The 27807-nt window shown below is 41.0% G+C and overlaps 1 protein-coding gene across 6 annotated transcripts in view; it reads right to left on the bottom strand.

Moving 5' to 3' along the window:
• The window catches only part of CALD1 (caldesmon 1), a 193501-nt gene that overhangs the window by 77979 nt on the left and 87715 nt on the right, over window positions 1-27807 (bottom strand). For 5 of the 6 annotated variants that reach the window (XM_032187943.1, XM_032187893.1, XM_032187927.1 and 2 more), the window contains one exon: window positions 14110-14221. In XM_032187943.1, the coding sequence (XP_032043834.1) occupies window positions 14110-14180 (71 nt within the window). In that variant the 5' untranslated portion in view covers window positions 14181-14221. Of the gene's footprint in view, window positions 1-14109; window positions 14222-15108; window positions 15317-27807 lie in introns of those variants that run through there. The other variant, XM_032187903.1, reaches the window with a different exon arrangement.

Below are 27807 nucleotides of genomic sequence, written 5' to 3'. Positions count from 1 at the left end.
TCGATAGAAAATGAACACATGCTGTAAATTCAGTGCTTGGTAATTAGGAAAATGTGCATGTTTCCCAAGTCTGCTTCTCGGTAGGTAGGACTAAAGGGCAACATTATGTCATTTCCCTTTGCGCAGGACTCCCTGTTGACTTCCATAAAGAATTTGGCTTAAAAACTGATGACAGGGTACAGCCCAAGTTCTTCCCCAAGAGGGAAGAACAACCAATAAATAACGGAAGGCGGGTTGGTGACGGAAAAGTCATTCCTAGTCACCAAGACATCTTACCAATATTTAATTCCAGCAGTATAATGAGGACAGGACAAATGATCTCTGCTCTCAGTTATACCAACTCCTTAAATCCAGACTAATTGCTAAACACACACAACCACTGAAAACAGGATTCAGACTGAAAAGAATGATAGCCAGTTTTAAAATATTGAATGACACATAACATGGAACAGCTACGAAGGTATGACGCAGCCTACTAAATGGGTCCTCTGAGTTTAAGTGAGGGCCAACCCTTTCCTCCTAGCTTTCTCCTGCCTTAAAGCATATTCTTTAATAATTGTTTCTATTTCAGAATTCTGTTATTGGCAGGCAATGGCAAGGGTTTAAAAGCTTTTGTTAACCAAACTGTATGTCTTGTCATCTTTGCTCCAATGCTGTGCATTTATGCTGTTATGTCCTCAAAGCAAGGTATTACATCCAGCAAAAACATACAGCCAATGGGCTGAGAAGTCACGTTCCCTCCAAAGCCAGTGTAACCACAAACATGCACAACCTATAATGATATCAAAGTCAGTACGTCCGGATTTCATTGTAAGTATGATGTGAGCACAATAGGTGAAATCAGGATGGAGCCAGTGAAACAACAGCGAAACAGATGAAGAAAGTTAGACTTTGAGATGTGAGTCACCAAAACAACACCTTCAAGTGCTTCTCCTTTCTCAGTGTCAGAGCTGGTGACACAATTAAAGTCTTTCATTGTCTTCATGGTTTATTAGGTACCGTATTAGTCCATCTGACAATAATCAGCAAAAGAAAAATTAGATTAAGGACCTATTGAATATGCCTAAACATTTCTGATGTGCCTTTAAGATATATTTTCTTCATTCAATTTATGTATATCCTGTACATACATTCAGGCCTAACAAAACATGATGAGATTTTCATTACTTAGTAGGTTTTTTTCTCATATTAAATTAATAACCAATATATTCATTCTCTTTAGAACTATTGAAATGACTCACTCATTCCCTGAAATATTTTGGTAAGAAATAAGACAATAGCCCTGAAGGAACTTATTCAACCCTCCAGTGTAAGAGGATGATTACATGCTAATGAGGGAAAACACTCACTAGCTTGTACAGAGAGAAAGAGGGGGGAAAATTTTAAAGAACCCTTTTGCTTAAACAAATTCATCTTGTGACATTCCAGTACAGACAACCCCTCCAGCCATCATAACTCACTGGTTTGAAAAGGTCATTAGCACGCTATCCCATTTTGTTGCAAGAATGAAAAGCCAAATTCATGGGCATGACATGAAAATTTGCCCTCGGTATTGCTATGAGATGACGTGAACCCTGAAACCCTACTGAGAAGTTTCTCCGGGTAATTTTTTTATTTTTCGCAGAATATCAGCCCAGCATAAGCACATACTTTCTACACATGGTATTCATATTTACATCCTGCAGCCACGGTGAGCACAGTACCTCATGCTCTTTTTGCCCTCTTTCTACATTTCCCTACCCAGCTATTTCTTTCTCTTCCTTGGAGCGGGCTGTACATGTGGCACCAGACACATGATGCCTGTGCCCAGAAAGCAAGCTGCAGTGGGAAGCACTTTGTTATCCATGTCGCTGACCTTCAGTGGAATACCCCACTGCGCAAGCTGGACCATAAAAGGAATCCATGTGTAGCCAGTGTTTAGAAAAGCACCTCCTTGTCTTCAGTGGCTATTGCGCTGCCTTATTAAGACAGTGCAGTAATAGCCAGCTGGAGAATCTTGGGAATGTTCTGAGTAACGGTGCCTAAAAAAGCTTCTCATTTTGTATGGGCTGACAATTAAGTTGAAAAGCAGCAAGTCCTGTTCAGCTTAGCAGGTGCAGGAAGCAATGCTGTTCCTAGAGACTCCATACCCTTCTGAAAATACCTGTTCAGCCATTTTACCTGTAAAAATGCTCACAACTTTTTTCATTGCAGTTCAGTCATATTTTTATTTTATTTTTGCAAAGAAAACTAGACTGGGTGTTGAGAATGACATCTCAAGGGACTGCATGATATGCCATACAAACCATCTCATGAGGAGGCATAAGGACAAACAGCATCAACATACAGATGATCGGAAGGGATTTCCTCTCAAGTCTTGTGCTATGGTCCTCTCACAAGAGGATAAAGCAATAAGTGGGAAGAGTCAAGACAGTGTTTTTTGACTGTTGACTTCACAAGTGTAAGACTTTTTGTGAAAATCTGATAGCTAGTTTTTGCTGAAAACATTTTTGAATTTGCATAAAGGCCACTGGACAGTGGCCTGGTTTATGAGGTTTGTTTTGTTTTTCCATCAAAGTTCCATTTCACTGAAAGCTGTTTATACCACCTCCTTCCTTTCTCTGTTCAAAAAAAAATCGATGGAAAAACATTTATCCTTTATATTAAGAAGCCATTCTGCTCTGTGTCTAGCTTCATCCCTGTATCATTCTCACCAGTGTGTTATAATAACGCCTTTCAGAAATACCCAAGATTGATAAATAGAGCATCTGATTTTCTCCTTATCATTGGACAGCTGGCAATTTTATAAGTGAAACTACCTTGCGCTATCTATTAACTGAAGTCAAGATTTTACTCAAGAAAACCATTTCTTCTTCCATTAAAAAAAAAAAAAAAAAAAAAAAAAAAAAAGACATTTCTAGGAATTTAGTTATTATGCATAGGAAAACCTTTTGTGGTAAGAAGCTATATATCTTGTTAACAAGCAGGTAAGCAGGTGTATATGTTCTTAGATATTCCTGCAGTGCTTTTCTCACTTTAAAAGTGAAATTGCTCAGATTTTTCTTTCTAGTCTTTCCCCATTTTTGAAGGATACCCCTCTGAAACAGCTAGGAGTAACACTCCAAGCTATTGCAGGAAGACCTGCTGCCAAGACTAGGAATAGCTGTAGCCATTTGCTGATTCCACAGTGGCTTGCAGAAAGTCTTGGAGCTCCCTTTTTCTTGACACATGGTCAGCAGCAGTTGGTGGATGTGCATGACACCTGATTCACCTAATACGAGCTTTCCCATGATCTACACCTGACCTCAAACGACATGGTAACATGAAGGCATGGGAAGGTCAGCCTCTGAGATTCCCTGTCCATAACCTCCCATCTCTCTGCAGATCCACATTAACAGCAGACACAAGCAACTGTAAGAGAAGACAGATTTGCATGGAAAATGTCAGCACTGAAGATCAACACAGGTTCCTTATCAGGCAGTCCAACACCAATGCACCTTACCTTGGTCACAAAAGCCTTGTGTGTACACAGAAGTTGCAGACATTTACCTCAAGTGAATTAAATCTATGCAAACCTCACAGTCTAAACATAAATAGGCTTACCCTTCCTCACTGTTTCACAGTAAGATACCTCCATTTTAAGAGGCTCAGCTGACAAGTGGTAACTTCAGCCACAGTAATTTGGTTACTTTCCACTGTGTGCATTTAATTGACTTAAAATTTTACCATGATTTGCATCAGGTTTGTGTCATACAGAGATAACAAAGAAAGAAGCACTTGTTTGAATGAACCAGTTTAAACGCCAGTAGACAAGATGCTGTCTCATGCTGGTGGAAGAAGAAAGTACTAGTATGGAGGATTCACTTAAAATGACTGAAGGAGCCCTTCTTTTCAGTACCAATTTTTCAACACTGTTCTTATGGCCCCAGCACAAGAATGTGGTCTGCCTAGAAGATAACTTCTTCCCAGAGCAGTCCTTAGTGTTGGCTTTTAGATTTTGTCTCCCTTGAAAACAGGTTAAGAGCTACCTTAAAAAAAAAAAAAAACCAAAGCATGTTTTCAGCAAATGTCAGGTAAAAGAATTGGGTAAAGACTGCTTTTTGTTTGTTTGTTTTAAGCAAAAAGACAGACCCAACTAGATGTTGAGTGACAGCCTTCCGTTGATTTTCTATGTCAAACTCGCTGACCATTTTTCAACAGAATATCCAGCAAAGTCCTATCCAGCAAGGCTATTAATATGCAAGTTTATTTAGACCAACCAACAGGCTTTGACATAAAGGAGAGAAAAACAACATCTATTTATATTTTCTTAATATCAACCAAGATGAGACTGACCTTTAGCTACCAAATACATTACCTATTGGTTTATACTTTCCAATAAACGACAAGAGAAGCATCCTGCTTACTTTTCCACTTCCCATCACCCTCATTGCTCCCCAGGAAGAGAAGGACCCAACCACAAGGCTTACACAGCTACTGGTCTTTCTCATCTGTAGCTGTACCACTTCTATCAACCAGCCCTCTAGTCGTGCTGCATGCCAGCATCCATAGGGACTGTGCTGTCACCAGACTTCTTTTTTAAGGAGCAGTTGACCTCCCTCCGACCTTATTTCTGGGCAGGAATGTTTCTTGAGCTGCATGCTGATGAATTAAGCTGTCCAAGAAGCACATCCATCTGATGTCTCATGAAAGACCTTGATCACACAAGGACAATCTGCTGGCAAGAAGGAATTTCTTTGTTGAGTGCAACCTAATAAGTAAGTCATCATGAGAGAAATAAAGCTGCTCATAAACATTTATCCTCAGTAATTAAAGCTTTGTTTGTATGCACAAAGCCAAAAATGCAGGATCTAATTGACCAAATGAGAAACCCACTGGCTAAACTCATTTTCATGTCACTCTTGAAAGAGTCTCATAGTTGGGTAATAACTACAGTTTCTTTTGTGCCTAACTAACTTTTATCTTTCTGAGCCCACTATTTCCTGAACAATAGTGAAACAATAGAGCAACAAGTATAATGACATTCTTATTTACTAAAAAGAAGACATTGTAATGTAACAGTTAAGAGATCATTTGCATCCAAGTCTGGAAATTTTAAGTTTTAGAGACTGATTTTCAGTTGCTCTCTTTTGCTTAGAGCAAAGGAGCAAATTAACTCTGGTGTTCTCCTTTCTACAGCAACCTGTACTCCACACCTCTTGCAGATGCAATGTTGTGTCACCACATGGACCTTGGCACCTGGGCTCAGGACCCCCAGCCCCAGTCATCTCCAGCCCCAGCACCCACAGGTGGTGTTCAGCCTCTGGGGCTAGGGTGCGGGTGCTGAAGCATGGCGGCAGCGTGGAGCATCCCCACGTGCTTTGCTCCCACCTTCCCTCTTTGGCAGCAGCAGGGAGGGCTGCACCAGCCTGCATGGCAAGGGCTGGGAGAAGTAACCAGCCATCAGAGCAGCACTTCTTAACCCTCCACGTGAAAAGCTTCAAGGCCCAATGTGGCCCATCAATGAGCAGGCTGCACCACCACAGTGTATGCCATGAGCTGCTTGCAACAAGCACATACAGGCTATAGGACATATTATTACGGGTGAATACATCAGTGCACAATGTATTTCCCTGAAAATATTTTTTGAGATACAAGGATATTGAACTGTCATCTTCTTTTGTTATGGAAACAACACAGTACTCTTTTTGCTTTTCTTTTAAAAAAAAAAAGTGTTGCTGATTATTAGTAGTAATAAGGCCTTTTTTTTTTAAGCAAGAGAAGAAGGGTTGGTGCAGAATTTTCAGACAACTTGTTTATAAGCATATACATTTGTGCAATGGCGTATGCACAATCCTATGACCTGGCAAGTCTTAATACAATGAAATAAATCAGCTCCTCTTCTTGTGCTAGTTGTGGCCATCAGCATGTGGGAAGTGACCGTGTGGCTGAGAGCTCAATCTAATGCTTACTGTCTAGAAAGAAATACAGATCGATTGTTTTTATTTATGAAGGGAGACTAGCCTAGTAATCTAACAAGCATGAACCATCAATGAACCATAGAACCATCAATGGTTCTTGCAGGTTCATTTGCCAACTAGAACTATCTGTCTAGATCAACGAAGATGGCGGGTTGACCCACCTAAGAAAGCATCTGACAAGAGTAGACCCAAGGACCAAGAATCCAAACTTCTTTATTCTGGATTGTCTTAGGACAGTGGTCTTGGTCCCTGCCATGCTGAGTTAACTGAGCTTTCATAGAGTGTAACCTACATGGAGGGCTGATGCATTCCTTGCCGAAAGACAGAAAATGATGCCAGGGACCTGAGGTACCATGCCAGCCTCCAAAGGACATAGATACTTGCAGTCAAAGGCACCACCCAGCTCAGCTGTGGCTGGTGCAGGAAGTTCAAAAGCTCTGTGCTTTCACAAACCTTAGGCCAATGTTGAGTTAATGTAGCTTTTTGCATTTTGAGTTTCTGGAAGTCTTTCGTATGAGCCAATTCTGATGGTAGATACAATTTACACTGAAGATACAGTGGCAGATGGGCAGCCACAAGAATGCTGAAGGCTATCCTAGCTTAATTGACTGCATACTGCCAATTGCACATAAGATATTAAAGAGATGTTATTTTTCACATAAATGTGACAGGACAGCAACTGACATGCTTGTACTACACAGGCCCCATTCTTTCACCTTCATGTTTTTCTTTGTGCAATGCCTATGCCTCAGTAATTCTTAAAACCATGATAAAATACCTTAAGGTCCGGCACCTCAGATGGTTCCCTTTTAAATATGCATGCTAAAATTTTCAATTACAAGCAGCAAAACCTGAGCCTCAATGTCTGTATCTAGTAGCCAATTAAATAAGATCCAGTTCATTAAAGGCTTCAGAGTAATTAAAGTTAATAAAAACACAGTAGGAAACAGAAAGGTAGACTTCCCTTTGGGGTAGGTGGGTTAGCTGGCTATATGCTGGGGAGAGGGGCTTTTCACCCAGGAATTTCTAACACTCCTTGGTGCTTCCAAAGCAAACCTTCCACTTTGCTGAAAGAGGTGAAAGACATGGCATTTTGCCAGCTGTCTGGGTGCTAGATTTGGACTCTCCTAAAAGCCTAGCTGGTATGGTAAGTGTTGTACAGAAATTACAGAATAATCTTAACACACATGTGAGATTAATATCTGAAATACTAAGAAGCCTGTTTTGTTGTCTGCTAGGAATTACAGTGGAGTTAGCTCAGTAAAGTTTATATTCTGCATGTATGGCTATTTGGAAGAACAAAGCTTCTTTTATAAAACATTTCTCCATCAGGACATTTAAGGAAAATATTATCTTCAAAATGCACAATAGCTGTTAAAAAAAAAAAAAAAGAGGTAGGACTCTACTCATGTTTGCCTATGTTTGGTTACTACCTCCAGGGCATCTGAAATGCTACAACAGCACAGATTTGTCTAGTATCCACCCTCACTTGAGAATGACAGCAGTATGGCAGGCTTTAAGGAGGCACTGTATCGTGTTTTTTTTTTTGCCTGGGTTAAGAACAAACTCCAAGAATAGCCATCAATGTAACATGCAGGGTCAAACTCACCTAGACAATCCAAATATTTCCCACCAGTCCTGAAATTCAAAGTAGCTCAGAAAACAGATTAACAGCTGGAGTACTTTGCCTCAATTTGTTCTCAATCCTCATGCACTTTTAATCATTTTTTAAATTATTATTATTTTAAATATTTAATTCCTGGGCAGAAGATGTTATGTCTCACATTTTCTAGATGGCATTTCATGGAAAGACAAACAGATACCCTTGAACTTGAAACTTCAGGATATGTAAAGAGAACAAAGAGAGATAAAGCCTCTTCATCTTGTGTTTTAGTACCAAAAGACGACTGGACTAGACAAGAGCACGGTACTCAGGAGGACAGAAGATGACATTTTTGAAAGTATTATTCTGAAATAAATCATGAACATTGGGAAATTCGTTGTTAAGCATATGAAGTCAGCTTTTATACGCTTAAACACACACTCCTTGAAAACTTACAAGGAGTTACAAAGTATTAAGATCATAATTGTCATTCAGTTACACAAGCTTGAATTGAAGCACGATGTCTGAAAGCTGTTAATAAAAATGGAACCAGAGATTCAGGAATAAGTCATGGGCAACTCTCAGTGTTTCAAAAACTATGTGATAAATAAAAAGGAACTGTCTATTTTTAACATTTTAACACTGTTTACCATTTGTCAATGATGTACACTCTATCCCAGAGATAACTCAATTTCAGGAATAAAAAACAGTTTCAAAAGCTGTTTGTGGTCATTTGATGCTGATCTAATATTGATACACACTTATCCTTACCTAAGCTCTCTTGGACAGAAATTGGCTACTTTGTGGCTGACAAGGATGACCCTTCCTTGCTCTGCAGCTGTATGAAGACCCCATGGTAGCAAGTATCTCCTGTGTTACCTGTCCAGATGAGCAACACACTTCTCTTTAAGTTCTGCAAGGACATACTCAGTCTGATCCTGCAGGCTTTACATTCTTAACTTGTAGAATGAGCCATTGGTACACTTACCTGAGCTACACCAGCGTCAGCATGAGCACTCACACAAGTAAAAGGCATGTTAGATGCCTTCCTGGTTCTGTACATACCTTCACATGTCTGGAGTTAAATTAAGTTTACTTCTCTTTCAGTTGTGCCAATATACGTTTTAGTATTAACCATGTGTCCTCTTTTAACTGAAGTTGCTTTGAACACCCCAGGAAGATTTTCAGCCTGCTGCAGGCTGCCTCCATCCCCAGTCTGTAACTAGGTTATTTCTACAACCATTTCCTAACCTATGACTATGAACTTGAACAACACTACCTTATGAAACTGTTCAAATGACAAGCTGGAAAGACTTCGTTATTTAACTGTTAAAAAAAAAAAAAAAAAAAAAAAAACACACTACTGCCTTTAGTAATTAATGCTAAAATGCTATTATTTACAGTATAAATGTAGATGACACTTGAATCTGTCACTTTTATCATATGTTTAATTATTGGTCTGCTAGGAGATGAGTCTTCTAGTCAGGACAGCTATAGCTTTTGTCAGGAGACACAGCCCACAAAGTAATAGGGTGGTTTTAGAGAGCCTTTTTAGTGACTCTGGACTTGCTGCTAGATAACCATTTCTCTCTACTGTATTTCTACAACAAGATGACCCATATCTCTCCGTCCCTGAGAAATGACCTGCAACCCCTTGGGGAAGAACATTATGCAGAGCAAAACTGTGATTCAGATTCAACGTCTGACACTTACCCTGACACCTCCCCAAAGTCTGCAGCAGTGATGGTATAGAAATGAAGCAATCTGGATTGGCTTGCCAGTATAATTTTTAAAAGAGCCTTGACACCACGGAAAGGTGAAAATACATTGGTGGGGCACTGGTATGTCAGACAATTGTAAAGCTATGGCTTATGTGCTAAGGAGGTTAACCTGAGAGCTATTCTTTAGAGAGTTCAAGGGGCTGATTTTTGCTCTCAAACTAGCTGAAGTCATGGAAGGAGGTCTTCTGCCACTTCAAGAAGTGTTTCATGTCAGTGCTTCACTGTGGGTGTGCACACATGCACACTCCACCCAATCCTAGGCTGAATTCTTCCAGTGTCAGCTACAACGTCATCCATATGACAAAGACTGATGGCCAGAGAACATCTTTTATTGCACAGGAAGAAACACAAAGCAGCAAGTAGTATTTGTTGAAAGAAATCAGCCCACCGTGCTTTAGATACAGATGTTATTTTCCTTATCAAATGCAACCCATTTCTGTGACAGCCCTGATATTCCAACATGGTATGTACCCTTTGGCTGGGAAGGCAAAGTGTTCATCCAGCTCCTTCAAAGCTGCCACTGAGATTGTCTCAGAAGTCATCTAGCTAGAATATCTCAGGTAGGGGTTAATTCAAAGCCCACTGAAAGCAATGGAAAGCTTCAGCCAGCTCAGGCCAATGCACAGGTCTCCCTTGGCCACCAAGGAGCAGGATGAAGCCTCAGCTCTCCCCCACAGCAGTTCCAGAGATGTAGCACACCCCATCACCCAAACAGCTGGCAGGGGCTGATTTCCCCTGCCCTTGCACCTGTGTAGTACACCCCACATGTAAAATGCTAGCAGACTGGAACAGTTAACACTGCCATGCTTTGTCCTGGGCTTTCCAGCCGGTGTCTGGAAAGTCTTGTTCATCCAGGAGGTGCAAGAGCTGCTGGGGCCCTGCCAGCCCGAGTACATGCCATAAGCCTGACACCCTGTGGGCAAGCCCTGTGCCCACCGTTGGACACATGCCCCCTAGACAGGTCTGTGTAGCTACTCCAAACCAGCTGATAGGCCTCCAGAGATTCCAGGCAAATATAAAAAGCCAAAAAATTCCAGCTGGAAAAAGTTTCTGGGTGGGTATGGCAGGACTGTGGAGGAAAATCCAGGACATGTAGGATACCTTGAAATGGTAAGAGTGTGAAATGCTGATGAAACACTAGCTTTCTGAGTTGGTAGCCATTTATAACTGAGCTGCCATGATATGAACTACCAGCCAAAGCATGTGCCAAGGGTGAACCACTCTGCTGGTCTTTAAAAGAAAAAGGCAGCTTCCTCAGGATCACTCCTAAGCACTCAACCCAGAGTGCCGGGGCTACACACCACAACAAAGCACCATTTTCACCAGCTTTCCAATGGGGAGCAACAGCAACAACAAAGCCTACCATCAGCCCTCACAGACTGGACTTGCCCTAAGCATCTCCAGAAATCAGATGTCAGTGGACAGGTGCCAGTGGCTCCAGCATGATGGACACCTGGGGTGCTGATGGTACATGGACCCTGACTAGGGGTCTCACGCAGCCTCTGGGGAAGACAAAACAGTGTTAAATCACCCCTCACCCCCCTCACAAACGTGAGTCCATGAATCCGTGCATGCTATAAGCCATCCTCAACCCTCGGTCTCTCTTGGGCGTGGATGTCAGGCTGAGAAGATAAACTCTCTATGCGCCTTTAACCCAGGAAATGGCAAAATGCGTCACTGCGGCTGGCCGAGTTACAAATAGTGTTGGATATGGCTGTTTTCACTTCTGGGTTTACTGTTTGACTCCAAGAAACCTAAACAGTTTCTGGGAGACCTAGGAAATATGCTACAGCCTACACATAACCACTCGTCTGTCCATCTCTTAGCAGAAATGCTGACGATCAGCAGCTTCCTCCTGGAAAGGCTACATACAGCCCACTGAGGGGAGGTGCAGGGAAATGCCCTGTGCAGCAGGTATAGATGCTCAGAGCAAACAGTGTACCTTCAGCCCCCGTGCTGCTCTCCAGGAACTCACTGTTCACCTGATCAAACACCTGAAAGCCTTCAGACCGAGGGAGGTCTGGCAAGCAGATTGCTGTGGTTTAAAGTAGGAGAAAAGACATGTACACAAACATGTTGCAGACATATTTTTAAAAGTGAAAGTGATGTCCAAATCCCTAAAAGGTGATTTCACCAAAAATAGTCCAGTTTTACACATTTGTCTGTTAAGAACTGCCTAAATCCTGCTGCCTGCAGCTTAATTTGCTATGCAGGCAGAACCAATGCTCAGTTCCTCCCCGGCCTTGCCCCTGCTGGGGTGGGTTTCGTGAAGTCCCAGCTTCAAGAGTCACATCCAAACTTGAGAATCAGGCTCTGTTATTGCTAAGGCAAACCCAAAATAAAAAGGCCAGACTAAATTATTTTTAAGATCTCAAGATTTTTAAAGCAGTCTTGTGACTTTCAAGGGGTCTGACTCATAATACTTGAATGCTTGAAGTTGGCAGCAGCAGAGGGAGTGCAGCAAGATTTAGCATACAGGAATTTATTGCTAAAAGTCTTCAAATGTGTGGGAAAGGGCAGAGTGCTTCTGCAGCAACTGAGCAGAAAACAGGGAAACAGGCCCAAGCCCTTCTCCTCCAGCCGGGCTTGCATCAATTTCATCTCCTCCACAAAAGTTACCACACAAAAACAAACAAACAAACAAACAAAAAACAGCACAGCTGCCTTAGGCATCACAAAAACACTTCCCAAAAGGATGCATGGGTGGGCTGGGGCTGTTTCCCACCTCAGAGGCTATCACTTTCTTGCTCAAGCACTTGACTTCCCGATCACGTAGTGAGGCAGAGCCATCACCCTCAGGGCTCCCCAGGGACAAGGTCCTTCAAAGGCCACCACTGTGACTTTTGTCTCCCTAGAGCTCTGGTTTCTCCATGCATGAACAGGGACAGCCTAGCCTGTGTGTTACACAGTGACTGGAAGTACTGTATTTCTATTTCTAGGACAACAAGGACAGATCCCTTTATCCCTAGCCCCTGCAGCTGTCATTGCATCCACAAGCTGGTCCCACCACATCACTGGTGCCCAGATCACTCCACAGTTTCAGCATGCTTTTGAAGAAGAGTTTGAACAGTATCACAGGGAAGTTCAAGTAACATTTTTCCATGGTAGAAAATAACTCTCAGACTACACACCCCAGAATCCTCTGCAGGCATCTGGATACATGGACTAGCAATAAACCTTAAACTCTCAGCCTTCCCTTTAAAAGTGTGTTGTTGTTTTTTTTAAGTAGAAGTATACTAGAAGTATATAAATACCATGTGTTCTCATTATATAGCGCTGTTAAAAATCTGCTAAAATGGATGCATATGGAGTGAATGTACATTGAGTGTAAATGGGCCTCAGTCCAGACCTCCAGCATGCAATACATCTGAGTGTTTCTGACTTCTCAGATAAACAGCAGACTTCTTTCCAGCTGGTGCATGCGCCCAGCATTTGTGCCCACATCAACGGCTACAGCACAAACTTCCCTTCATTTCATCTCATCTCATTTCTGCTTAAATGAACACTGTGATAGGAAGTGCAAGCCAGATACCGCTAGATGCAGCAGATCTGGTTACCCAGCAGACCAGGCTAGTGCTGGCACAGGCTCTGCATTTCCTCCCACGCTGTCCAACCAAAATACATCACCACAGGCCTAGAGAGGAACTTTCTGGGGTAAGAAGTTCTCTAAGTGCCACGGCACATTTGCCCCTCTGCCTTTTGGGAGTAGTCGCTGACCAGGTGATGCTGAGTTTTGCAAAGGGAGGTTACTACCTCATTTCTCTTTGGCCACCATGCTTCATGTGAGTTTATTTATCTGCAGGCAGCACTGCTGCTTTCCAAAAGCAAAAAAAAAAATAAATAAAAAATAAAAAATGAAGACCATATTCAAAACTAAACACAAAAATGAGAACAAAATACACTTAAAACCAAGCTGTTTTTGTTGGTTGTTGGTTGTTGTGTTGTGGTTTGTGTTTTTTTTTAATCATTGTGGTGTTAATAAATTACATCAAATCTTTATATCAAGAAAGAAACTACAAAACGACAAGAAAGAAACTACAAAAGTAGAGCCTGACTTTCTCCCTACTTATTCCAGTGTAAAAATTAGGAAATTCCATTAAAGCAAATAGAACTGTACAAATACGAAATGGGGTTAAAGAAATGTCATTCCAAATATTTTCATGCTTTTTTCATAAATGGACATCATTGTACCTATGTCAGGTTCTGTTCTCATTTGCACCAAAGTAAATCTGTAATAACCAGTAGCAAATGCTGCCCTTATTGTCCATGTGAAGTGGCTGTAAATAAATAATGATAGGCACTAAAAAGATAATACCAATTGCACAGTAGTGGCACACAAATCACAGATATGCAATACCACATACACCAAGGGTGTTTTATCTTTCAATTGAGATCCTATAATTTTAGCTGTGTCTAGAAACACACACACATGAAAACAAACAAACAAACAAACAAAAACTTCTGTACAGCAAACACACAGCATTTGAGCATGAGTTTTCCTATCAATAATTTCATATTTCCATAGTTCACCTTCACTGTTTACATTCATTCATACAACAAAATAACTGGGAGCCAGGTCATTTATAACAGCCTAAGGGATTTAGGCATCAGACACCACTGACTTCTAATTTCTCCCATGATATTAACTAAAGCCATTCAGCATACATTTTTAGCAAGAACTCTTTGGTTAGCTGCAGCATTCTTTGGAGTTTAAGACAGAAATCCTCAAAGCCACTGCTAATAAAAGTCAAGTCACCAGCACCATTTTCCATACATACTACCTCACCTCTCTGCTTCAAGGCGCATTTCCTCGCGCTTTTGCCTCCTGAGTTCTCTGCGGCGTTCAAAGTCATCCATGGTGGGTGTTCAAGTGTTCAGAGCTCTGGAAGGATCCAAACCTAAAAGGGAGATGACCACTCAGATGAGAGAGAAAACACAATGAATGCATTTAACCAACTGAGTCCACTTAGTTTTGTTTTGCTTTCTTAACTTCACTGTAACAATTTTCTTTTTCTATCAAAAAATGTAACTTCCTCAGTATTGTTGAGATAAACAAGATTAATGAAATGCCTTGTAGGATAAACATAGCCCATGCCTGAGTTTAGTTTCCTAGTTAAAATTAAATCAACATGCTTTAAGTAAGGACTGTATACATCTGCTAGCCGCAGACTAGCTATTTGTAACGTCACAGGTCTTTTCCTACAAACAAAAGCAACAATTCAGCAGGATTTTAACTTTAAGCTTCCAGTTTTTACTGGAAGTAGTAAAAATGCTGCACAAGAGATTTCTTGTTTTCTCTAACAGCACAGATAATGAAAAGTTTTGCAAAAGCTTGCCCCCGTCTGTCTGTCCCCATCCCCCCCTTCAAAAAAGGAGAAAGGAGGAAAAAGAGAAGAGAAGAGAAGAGAAGAGAAGAGAAGAGAAGAGAAGAGAAGAGAAGAGAAGAGAAGAGAAGAGAAGAGAAGAGAAGAGAAGAGAAGAGAAGAGAAGAGAAGAGAAGAGAAGAGAAGAGAAGAGGAAACAGAAAGGAAGAATGAAGGAAAAAGAAATAAAAAAGAAGAAATAAAAAAAAAAAAAAAGGAAAAAAGAAAAAATGAAAGGAAAAAAGCAAAAAGAGAAAAAGATACAGGAAAAAAAAGAAAAAAAAAAAAAGCAAAAAGAATAAAAAAATCAGAGCTTTTAAATACCACCCAGGAGGAGCCAAGCTACGTATAAATTGTTCTCAAAGATCCAAAAGTAGCAATATTTTTTGCAGTTTAATCCATGCATTTTCCCCGTGCCCTACCTTCTTCTTTATGATTTAGTCCATGAAATATTTTCCCCTTTACAGTTCTTCATATACAAAGCCTTTTCAGCCTTGGTTTATATCCCATCAAGCCGAGTATTACAGAATTCCCCTGCAGCCCCCAAACCAAAAATGACTACCAGAAAAGGGAAAGCTGTTCTCTTTTTGTCCCTGCTTTGTTTACAGAGCTGTCAGTGGTTAGTTAAACTCTGCCTGGAATCTGGCATTTAAGGCCTGCTCTAAGATTGCTTCCTGTGCAGGGCTGGAGGCCTCAGCTTCCTCTGCAATCCTAGCCTCCACGCTGCACTCGGAGGATTTCCACCCCCCCGACCCCCCCCACCATTTTCCAGCCTGGCAGTACAAGACCGGCTGCAAAGGGAGCGAGCGTGCAGATGCAGACCAGCACTCAAAGGGGTCTCAGTAACCACTTGCAGTGCGAAGGGAGACAAAGCCAAGGTGCGTTTGGGAATTATTTGAAGCGCTCTGTTTGCAGATATGGATCTGTTTTGCAGCTTTATATCCCTGCCCACTGGTGCAGCGTCCAAGCACCCTCCCCATAAAGTCACTGGCAATAGCAATGCCTCTCATGACTTAAGGGAATCTGTTGCTTTTTCTGCCCCTTTTTTTCAGATGAAAACACTGCTGAGGACAGAGGTTTTGCAAAGATTATTTTATTAGTTTACTTTTCCTGAGGGTGTTTCTCTTTCTCATTTGTTTCTGGATTGGGGGATTTAAAATTTTGTTGTTGTTGTGACTTTTTGCATGTTTGGCTGGCTGAGGTTATTTTGCAGAGGTTCAAAGGAAATGTTTATTTTGCAAATCTGATAGCAACTTTACCATTGCTGCTCCACTTTTTATTTTTCTTTATGCACAATTAGACAATATATATAACAAGCAAGTTGCAACAAGACCTTTGTTCAAATCTTGTATTTGCTTACCCTTACCACTATGTACCCCTTGAAGAGCACAGCACACCAAATCTGCCGTTTTCTCCTGAGAAGGGTTTTCATCTCAGCCTACACACGCAGCTAAGTTCCCTTGCTAGAGGGGCTGTAAGTTGCAGGAATGATGTGGCTCCCCCCAGCTGGAAGACCAGGATCAAAAGAGGAGCAATACACACCAGAGAGCAAGTCTGAAGCAGTGCCTGGTTTGTGTGCACAGAGGGCTGGTGACAGCGCCTGCAGGAGCTGAGCTGCACCAGGCAGCACCGCTTGCTCTGCGGAGGGCAGTCACCAACAGGGCCTTAAAGTACAGAGCTGACTGCTAGGCTGACACCTCATGTGCTAGAAACTGAGATTCCCAAACTCTTTTTCTCTCTCCCTGCCCAAATAGACATGCTTTGGCATCTGATTTATGTGCACCTTCATCCCTTCTAACCCAGTGAGGTACACCTCTTTCCCACCTCTCCTGACAGGGCTATACTCCTTCACTCCCCAAAAGTCCAGACACCATGTACCCAATTCCCTCCCCATTCCCTCTGCAAATGTCCCAGCCAACACCTTCAGCCCTGCCCTTCCCACGTGGCCTCAGCACCATCTCTCATCTTCAAAAGCTCAGGGTCTCTTCCTCACAAGGAAAACTGAGGAGGATGCACAACAACTCAAAACTACTACTATTCTTCCCCCCAGCATCTCTTCCCAGGGTGCAGGTGAGATTGTGCTGCAGCCAGGCAATATTCCCTGGTGCAACAACCTTCCTCCATCTTCTGGGTGCTTTCCTGATGTTCAGTGCAGTTCACATCAGTGGATCTCTTGGGAGCACGTCTCAGGTCTGTTAGAGTGTGCTGCCTCCTCTCCATGGACAGAGGGCCACTTTGTGGCATTCAGATGACTTCCAAGCCAAATCACCTCAAAAATCAGAAGGGTACTCAGGAAACTAAGGTCAGGTTAACACTACGACATTTAATTAGTGAAGTGTAAGAAGAAGAGTTATCCGACAGACAGTCCACTTAAAGAAGTCAGCCATTCAGTGCTGCTCACTGCCTTCCACAAAACAAGTTATCTTTCAGCCTCTATAAACTACAAGACAGTAACTTCATCAAAATCAGTCTCTCTAAAAATGTTTCCTGTTTCCACAGAAAAGTTTCATAAAATTGCAGTTTCTCAAAGTCTTCTAGCCTCAGAAGATTCAAAAATCACTTTGCTTATAGATGAAGGTACCAATTATTTGAAATATTTCCTACAAACTATTTTTGGGAGTGTGCACATTTTGATGTTCCTTTTTTTTTTTTTTTTTTTTTTTTTAAATAAAAATTGGTCATGAGTGAAAACATCCCGGGTCAAAGCATAACATTCCACATGGCTCCAGGGCCTGCCTTCAGAGACAAATGTGAAAATGTCTCTGTGTCTCTGACCTTCCCAAATCTAGAGAGTTAATCAGCACACAGAATCCATATTTCCTGATCAAAGGTGTGTAAATAAATTATTTTTTTTTTATTCTTTGTAACCATTTTTTTTCTGTTAAACATTTTAAATCATTTGGTGTCAGACCAACAGAGTTTCATTCTTCTCACAAGAGGAAAATGCCCCTAAGAAAACAGTTTCAGTTCACATGTAATGTTACACTCAACCTCAAAAAACTACTTCATTTTTATTATAAAAGTAAAAATTTTGGTTTTAGAATTATGATGGAAAATTTTTTTGTATTACCTTTATTTTTTTCTGATTTTTTAGCAGGCAAGTTTTTAACCGGATTCAACCATAAGTCAACAACTTATAATGAACACTTTTTTTTTCTTTTTTTTAGCAAATAGAAGAAGATATCTGAAACTGTTTCACCAGTTCCATTCCCTTGATATCCACATATATACACAAACTGACGGAATAGTGGCTACTGGTATTGTGAAAAGGTGCACCACAAAAATTGGCATTATGTTGCTCTTACATCAAAACAAGACTCTAAGCACTATTTCGAACTTAGCACAACTGTAATATTACTGAACGAATCTGAAGTGAACTCTCATGAGTTTCCCACCACCAGACTCAAAGGAGGAACTTATGGAAAATATTGCAAAAATCTTTGGTCTTGCCTTTTCTTTTATATATTCCTCTCAGAAACTCTTGAAGGTAATTTTTGCTCTGGACCTTGGATTTTCTATAGTCTCACAAGCAGGGGTCTTTTTAGGGTCCCTCTCTTTTGATTCTGAGATTGAAGCTTTAGGTAACAAGATGTTTGATGAACCCTGTAGTGTTTCTGAAGAGATGCTAAAACTAAAAAAGGACAGATAAGCAAAGCAGCTTACCTACAACATTTACCAGCATCATCGCATTACTTGCACCAGAATTATAGTAAAGTATGTGCCCTGAAAATAACACCATCTCCCCATGTAAACATTCTTTATTTCAAAAGCAGTACCAGAGCCTCTGTCCTTTTTATCTCTGCACTTCACATAGTGCCTTTGATCTTCAGTTGACAAGGGTTTATTGCTAAAATTTGTTGAGTTTTTCATTGTCTTGCAAAAAAGTGCTTCCTTCAAGGACAGACACATTTAATCCCTTCTGGTACAAAACACACGCATGCAAATCCATCTCCCCTTTATGCCTCCTCATCCTGTGGAAGAGTTTAAAATTGTCTTCTTGCAGCTTTCAGCAATTGGAAAATCAGACGAATGCACAGTAATTGTAAATATATGACATGATACTTTAACAGTAACCAACAGGAATATACTTTTTGATGGCAAAGAGTAAATTGGCTAAGTGGAAATGCACACAAAACCACACAGCTATTTAATTCCATTATGAAGAGCTAAATAACCTCCTGCTGTGGCTCAGGTTTAATTCTGTCCTCACCCTGTCCCCAGCAGTGATTACAGAGACAACCCAGCACCCAGTGGGCCTTAAAAACAGATGAGCTAGACTGATAAAAAGGAAGTGAAAATGCAGACTGCTACTCAGGTCTTTAGCCAACGGAGATGCCTTTCTTTCTAGACCTGCCAGTCGCCTTTCCATTACACAGAATGAGCACTCAACCTAGTTTATGCCAGCCTGTGTACCAGCTTCCACCTAGCAGAGCCAAGAAACATCAAGCCAGAGCACATTCCCTAATATAGCACGGCTGCATATTGCACCGGGCTGCAAGGCGGCCGCGTCTGGTGACAGCATTGTGCAAGCACATGCCATCTCCTGTCCCTCCCAGCACAGAGGAACAACTGCAGATTTCCCCTTGGTGGCCTTCAAGCACAAATGGCCTGAAAGTCATGTCCCTTTCCTCACAGCAGGATCGCTCACTGGTCTGGCGCCATGAATGCCCAGAGCAACCTTCACACAGACATCTAGGCAGATGGAAAAATGTGATTGCTGCCCATGCAAGAGAGCATGGACCAGAGCGCTTGCCGGACTCCCCTCTCAGCAGGTTGGCATATCATTCATTAAAAAATCAGGGCAGAATACAGTTTCATTGGCTGGAGGGGACCAAAGGGACTCAGCCTTAGGTTTCTTTGTAACAGGAAAGATTTTCTGCTAATTTTCCTTTCTCATCTACAGCCACACACATCATCTGTGTGGAACTGTACACCACGTGCATCCCCCTTCCTTTAGCAACCCAATAAGCCTCTCATGTTGAAGTGAGCAAGGTACCAGCACAGACCAGTGTGGCTGTGGGACCATGGTTCCGCAGAAGCTGGTAGAAACTTTAGGACCCAAAGGAAGCAAAGAAAAGGGCTAGATTAGAAAAAAAAGGATGATACCCAGTTCCTTCATAAAAGAAACCATAACCAGTTCCTTGTCTCTTTCTCTTGCATCCTGAGCAGCTGAAGGCAGGAATGGCACAAAGAGAATTGGCATTTTTAGAACTGAAATAACACAGTACAGAACAGGGAGGGCAATGAAATAGCATGGCCCACTGCCTAGCATCCAGAGTGAATCCAGCAACTGTGGATACTCCTGTTCAGTTCTACCTCTGATTTACTTTATGGCCTTAGAGACCAAGCCTTAGCCAGATTTGTGCCTGTGAGTCCGTATACCATCTCTGCCGACTGCAAATTTGTCTCACTGTGGATTTGCAGCATGCTAAAGCACAACCAGGCCCTGGTTTCAGTCACAGGCACTAGATGCATCTGTAACATTAGTACTGAAAAAAAGCCACACCCAAAGATAAAGGGAAATTCTTTCTGAGCCTTTCCTACAGATGGGTAAGAAAGGCAGGGCTTCCAGCCCAACTACACGGTTTTTCTGCATACATGAAGCTGGGGCTCTGACTTCCAAGCCGTCCTCACTGCAGGATCAAGTGGTAACACAAAACCCAGTTACTCTGTTATCACCCTCTTTCTTTTTGATATTCCTACAAAAAGGATCAAGTGTCTCATTAAATCTCAACATAAACTGAGACTGCAAGCAGCTTTGTGAGTTGTACCCCATTAAGTTGGATATCTCATTTTCCCATCTGTCTCCATGTCATCTGTCCAAAATCCCTGGCTTGGAGGTGTGGACCTTTATTGACATTTAAAATGTCAATAAAAGAATGGTCAGTAAGAAGCATGAAGAATATTTACTTCACTTAGCTTCATGCTACAACATCCACTGTATCTATAGGATAGATATAGGATATATACCACTTCCCTCTTTTTTCTTGCCTCCCTTACCCCAAATGTGATACCAGAACAACTTTGTTGCCCTTTTTGTAGCTGAGAGTAACTCAAAGAGCTACACTTGTTGTCCAAGTGTAACTTGTTTAATCTGGCATCCATGAAACACAGATATGACAAACATTCTCCTGCAATATCTGGGAGAATTAGAGTTCCCTAATCTATCTTCAGTCAAAACAAATAAATCTGTTTTCTATGAAAATCTGTCAGAAAGCATTTGGAAATGATTTTCCCCACTTCCCTTTTAATTTTGTATTAGGAGCATTCAGTGACACTCATATCTTTCAGAAACAAGCACAACTGCATTGAAGTCAAAAGGCGGAATTCAATGGATTGATTTGTCCTTTGTCAGACCTCATATATGCTCGTTCTTTAAACTGCAACATTGGATATGATTGGCAATTATATATTACCAACAGCAAAGCCTATGTTTAAAGAGGCTTTTCTTTTCTCCATAAATGCTTTTTTGGTTTTTGTTTTTGTTTTGTTTTGTTTTGTTTTTTTCTTCATGTAAAACGAGATCTCTAATCGCTACTGTAATTTTGGCCAAATATTCAAGTTGACTGCAGATAATGAACTCTTGTACTTATTTACATATACAGAAGATATACTCTATCATATCATACAATGATTTGCCTTGGAAGGAACATTAAAGACTTCTTCGAACTTCCAATGAAAATTCATCATTAGCAAACCAATCAAGTAAGTGCAGTTCACACTTAGCATCAGAAATAAATAAATAAATAGATATTTTTGGAGGTTTTTCCAAGTCAAAATTTCTGAGTTTCTGTTCTCAGACTGCTTCACTTCCATCTACATGGGCTTATCCAAACCACTGAATCTGTGAAGAAAAGCCAGTGAACAACCTGGAATAAAGGAACTCAAAGGGACCTTAATGATCATCTGGTTCCAACCCCCACGTGAATAACAGGGAAACACTGACATGCAGCCTTTCATAGGACATTGTCCATGCCAGTTCACGACTTGGAACTGCACCTGAAAGGCTCAGGCCTTTAAATATATCTGCTTGGGTAACTTTTGAAACAGCCTTTGAAGCTGTAGGTATCTGTTTCAGCCCATCTCTCATATTAATGATCTAATTCAGCAGTGGGAAAGGAGCACTACACCATCCTGGAGGTGCTAGCAAGCACCCAGCTTGCTATTGCTAACACTGCAATATAATAAAATGCATGCAGCAGCAAGACTTATTATCTCACAGCCAGCCAGTTGCAATGGAAAGTTACCATTTGCCTTTATTCCCTCAGGCAGGCTGAGTGTCAGTATGCCTTTTCCACTCCTTTCACTTCCTTCCTCATCTTTCTCCTACTGCACATTGACATAAGAGTCAGGCAGAGCTTTCTGTTGACATTTGGATTTGCATATACAGGTCCCACCCCTGATCCTCAGAGACATTTGTCTATCATTTCCCATTAGCAGACAAAGGAAGAAACAACACTTAGCTGGGAGCTGCTGGCACCACCACTGGTTCTCATGTTAGAAGGATTGACCCTTGACTCCCCCCTTCAAGTGTCCTCTGAAATATTTCAAATATGTTGTCCCCAAAGATCAGAAGATACTGAAATATTATTCATATACAGGCTAGAGTTGAAATCCTGGTCCTGTCCCTGGCAGACTTCCCAGAGACCTCAATCAGGACTGGATTCCACCCTAGCAGGCCAAGTTCATCTGTGATATATGATACAAAGGATCAGTGAGCTTACCTTGCATGTCAGAAACTGGTATGCTCTCAGATTGTGCCAATATAGGCAACTTCATCCTCTCATACACTTGTGCACACAAATCTAAAGGCAGAATTTCTTTAATTCTAGCAATGCTAATTTAAGAGAAAGAATATTTTTTCTCATATTGTCATGACTGAGGTAATAGCCTCTTCTGCAGATATATAGGGCAGCTGAAAATTGCATCAGCTTTTACTACAGTTTAATGAGTATATATCCTAGGTAATGGGAAAGAGACCCAACCCAGAAATACAAAACACTCTGAAATTAGAGGGATTTTATGTCTACAAAACAGTGTATGCTTAGACCCAAGAAAAGATCTGACTTACATTCACTGCACTTGAACACTGGGAAGCAGGTTCATAAGATATCATTCACTGGTTACCCTTATCTCTCAACTACTTTTACCGGGAAAGACATTCAGTTTCATCATACTAATGCAATCACAAGAAACCCCACATCATGCATTAACTTCTCCTGCAGGCTTTGCCGCAAATCTGTGGCCTGACTGTTGAAATTCGTGGCAATGCTCTGGCGGGTGGCCAGCTTCACGTCCCACTAAAATCTCTGAGAGTGGAAAAACAATGCCCAAGCCAACACTTTCCAGCCAGGAGCTGTTTGGTTTTTCATAACAGGAAACAACTGACAAACATCACCAAGAAACAGGTTAGATCCAGCTCAGATGGCCAAGACCATATTAATGATAGGGAATGTATTTCCTCTTGGCCTGTACAAGCAAAGCTAATTTTCCCATCGATTTCTACTAGAGGGAAAAAAATAAAATAAATAAATAAAAACACAGAGGCAGGACAAGCCACAGGAGCAGAAAGCATGCAGGGGGCTCTTGCCCAGCAGTGCTAGTGGCCCGGAAATGCAGGCAGATGTGATGCAAGGCAGGGTGTCCTGCCTCATGCACGGAGCAGCAGTCCCAGCTCTGGCAAAAGGTCTGGAGCAGGCTGAGCAGGCATCAGCCAGGGAAAATGCTGCTCTGTCCAACTGCAGGAGCATTTCTCCTGCACTAGAACTGGCATGGAAGCCAGCAGTAGCAGTACAGCTCTCCATACTTGCCTTTGCAAGAGTTTCACCCTCCCAGGCACAGAGCTGATCAGTGCCAGCAACCCATAGCAATGGGAAGTATTAGCCTCTGCCTCCCTAACTTCTCACTTCTCCTACTCTGCTCCCATCCCTCTCATTTGTGCTTTTCTCCTGTCCTACCCTCGTGCCACACCTGCTGACCTTCATGCCCACATGTAATATTTCAACAATACATTATGTGAACTTATCTGTGTCCAAATAGGTTTCATGAACATTTTAGTACACTACTCACACTCTTCCTCTGCATCTCTCGGGCCTTGAATTAAAAAGCCAAAGTAATACCATTAAAAATAATAAAATGTCCAACTAGGTCTAAGGTAAAGTTCCAACAGCAACATTTACTCAGCCAGACTGCAAACTCCACGTGTTTTCTGGAACACACTTTAAATACAAAATCATTATATATTAAGCTACATAGTCAGTCATAAAAAAGTAATAGAAAATAATATGAAGGTACAATGCAGCCAGCTTACTGTGGCTTCGTATTTGTATTTTCAACTATTTTTTCTTTTCCTGTTAAAACATGAAGCCTTAAAATCCAGCTCTGCCTAGTGCTGCGTGTCATAAACTCTAATGAGAGTTGAGGGCTTTCTGTTTCTTGCTCTACTGAACAAGCAATAAGCAGCAATACCAAGTATTAGTTGTCATCCCTACAGTTTTAAAGAAAAAAAAATAAAGAAAGAAAGACAGAAATACCTCTAAAGTTCTTTGGTTTGCTGATCTTAGTACTCATCCCTTAAGAGATATTAAGCATTTTGAACCTAAACAGTTCCTCAGGAGAAATGAAAGATAAATACCGAAGGTCCTGTCTGTTGCTCTAGAACTTTAATTAATACATCTTCCCTCCCAGTTCCTGTACATTTACTTTGCAAAGACACAATGTATGTCACCACAATATACACATTTTAGCCAAAGGTTGGTGCTACTTCATGGCAGAACATCATGGAAATCTGTGGAAATCCACCAGGAATTAAATCAGGTGCTGAACTTTATATTGGGCTTTTCCAGCTCAAATTTTCAAAGTAATCTTAACAAATGAAACTCCAATTGTTCCATCCAAGTGGCTCTACCAATTTATCTCTAATAAGCAGTACTTCTGTGTCTTTTTAGTTAAGAATCGATGCATGAGTTTAGTGACAGCTTTAAAGGGGTGAGGTAGGGCAACAAAAACCGCAAAGTCTTTTGACAGGAGAAGTCAAACAGGGTGCCACAAAATAGTAGTGCAGCAAACCATTTGCCATATTTGAAATTTACATCATTGGCCTATCTTCATGCCAGGTTTAGCTGAAAGCATGGAAACACTGACACACCACAAACAACAAGCAGAAGACGGGACAGCGATGAGGCTTTGTTACAAGAGAAAACTGACCAGCAAGATGATACTCATATGCTGTGAATGAGCCAGCATAAAACCTGACACTGCAATATTAGGATATTTCCAGTTACCCTCATAAGACTTGCACGGAGAACCTGTGAAGTAATCTTGACAATAATCTGACTACCTAGACATTCATGCACAAATGCTTGTTGCCAGCACACATGGTGACTGCAATACATTGCTACATCAGTAACGTGTGCAACTTTCCCTTCTCAGTGAAACAGCAAAACTTTCAACAGAGCCTCAAATAAACAAGACAGGTGAGGCCCTGACAGTACCCTGTACACTTAATGCTGAGAGCACACAGGCATACACACTGTCTCTGTATGAATGTGACAAAGGAAAGTTACACTTGAAACCTGTACCAAGAGAAAAAAAAAAAAATCCGTTATTTATTTTTTTTTTAGGAACTGTGCTTCAGACCATGTCTGTGTGGTCCAGAAACAAAAATGTTTAATTTTTCTTCAAAAAAATAATGAAAAAAGTCTCTGCATTGTGCATTATCTACTACCTTTTCCCTAAGACATCTACCTTAGGAACCCAAAACCCTGTGGGGGCTCCTCCAACCTCTCTCTTTGCCATATTAGGTTCATCCAGCTCAGAATGGGAGACAGAGCACACAGTCTAATTTCTAAGCACTGAAAGAACATGAAGCACACTTTTCACAGTTGAGAGACAAAGCCAGGTTGTTTGTATACAAAGTGTTGGACAAAACCAAAACACAAGGCTGAAAGTGGAGAAAAGACAACTTCCATTCTATTTGCAAATGCTCGACAAATAGAGAAAGCAGACTATGTTTGTTTACTAAGCAAATTATTTTTCACAACACAGTAACCTCATCTTTAGCAATGGACTTGCTAGAAAAAAATCAGCTGAACTCTACCTTAAAGTTGCACGCCACCTTCAAAATGATGCAACCAGAAACACAACTGAAGTTATGATTGACAAATGCACAGAGGCCTCCTCACAGTGGCTACTTCACAACTCACAAGATCTGATGATACAGCAGGGTGGCGATCTGAAAGGATACCCTCCCTATTCAAGATGTGGAGAAGGCGTTATGAAGTCAACAGAACAGAAGGTAAGGAGAAGAAAAGAGGTCTGAGAAAAGAAGTACAATCTGGAAAAGGAATACAGAAAAAGATCAATCTAAATTCCCTATCATAATCTTTGAGAACTTAGAGGATTTTTACAATTCATACCCAACACAGAAATCCTGAAAATAAAGTTAGTACCATTAGTACCATTAAGGTGAACAAAGGAAATAAATCCAGATCTGAAATTCATAAATAAACATGAGTAAATTGGCCAGATTTTCCAGTGCTTACCTGGACCAAATCAAACTTTACAATTTGTAAATACTGACAAGTGTCACTTTGGATATTACTAAACATAAGACAGATTGGTCAGCAGTTAAATCGTTTCTCCTTTGCTTTTCTAATGCTGAAAGCAATTGAAAACATGGGACATGCTTCTTGATGTACCCTAACTTTTTAGGAACAAAGTAAAAATACTAGTTACATAGCTGACACTGCATTTCAGGCACCCATATACCTTCACACAAAACGAGGTAAAAAGCAAATGCACGGACATTTACAGTCTCATAAAAGACAAGCATAATATATTCTAAAGCAGCTGTTAAATGATATTACTTGCAACACACTGTAAATGAAAATCCACAGAAAGATGGCACCAGTTCTTCTCCTGGCCAAGACTCCTCAGCATAAACTCATAATGTACGTCTTTGAAACCAAATGGAGTCACAAAGAAAATTAGGAAAACTCTGCCCAAAGTGTTGCACAGGGAATATATATGACTACAAATTCTGAAGGATGTATGCATGCTCCAGAGTGGGCAGATCTGAGCTTTTACTATTTTACTATCTATGCTACTGCTTTAAGTCCGTATTATTTTGGCATTTGCACTTAAAGAAAAAAAAAAAAGAGAGAGAGAGACAGAAATATCTTTGGAGATGACTAAGCAGTTTCTTGATTTCTATTAAGTACCAAAAAGCAGTCCCGCCAATTTATTAATATTTAAGTTTCTACAACTTAATATGAACTTGGTTCCAAGAACTACATAGGTCTCCTTAAAGTATGTGTAGCAATAAGTCAATGCTGTGCCAGCTGGCAGATTAAACAAGCTATTAAAATAGGCTCCTACTGAATTTAAAGGATTGTTTTTCATCTTTTCCCTCTCTATTCCTCTACATCCAGATGTATTATTTAGGGAATATTTTCCAGTCTCAGTAAGAAAAGTAAAAGAAATGCCCTTGGCACTTAAAGAGTTTTTCCTCCAATGTGGTCTCCTGCTGCACTTGGAATTTATTCCATTACTATATGGCTTGCAATGGGCCCAAAATACCTCTGACTATATGAAAAGATAGGAAAAGTGTGTTTGGGGTAGGTACAGTTCTTCATTCAAAAGCAGGGACACCCTGAGGTGACTAATCTTAATGGATCATTATCCTGGAGTGTCATCCCACAACCCACACCCTGCAGCCCCTTGGGCAGGAGACCAGCACTATGATGTGTGCTGTAGTTGGGAAAAGCAGAGCATACTCAGATTAAGGACAAAGCCTGGAGCAGGGTGGCAGAGAAGTTCCAGTGTCTCTGCAGGCTCCACAGGACTTCAGCGGTGAGAAAAAAATCTCTGGTAAAACCCTGTAAATTCACAGAACTGAGGTCTACAGCATATTGTTTTTCCTTCAGAGGTTCAAATGCTTATTTGAACTTTGTTAAAACTGTCTGAACTTCATGACCTAGCAGTATTCATGGGAAGAACAAGTCTAGAATAAACTATGGTATTAAAGCAGCTCTAGCGTAATCTGTAGCAGTGCAAGTTATATAATGGTATTTCAAATAAAAACACCCTTTATAATAATATTTCAGAGAAGACCTCTGAAA

Source organism: Aythya fuligula, chromosome 1, assembly GCF_009819795.1.
Source record: "Aythya fuligula isolate bAytFul2 chromosome 1, bAytFul2.pri, whole genome shotgun sequence".
In the NCBI taxonomy this organism is placed as follows: domain Eukaryota; kingdom Metazoa; phylum Chordata; class Aves; order Anseriformes; family Anatidae; genus Aythya; species Aythya fuligula.
This window is presented reverse-complemented; position numbering and strand designations above follow the sequence as displayed.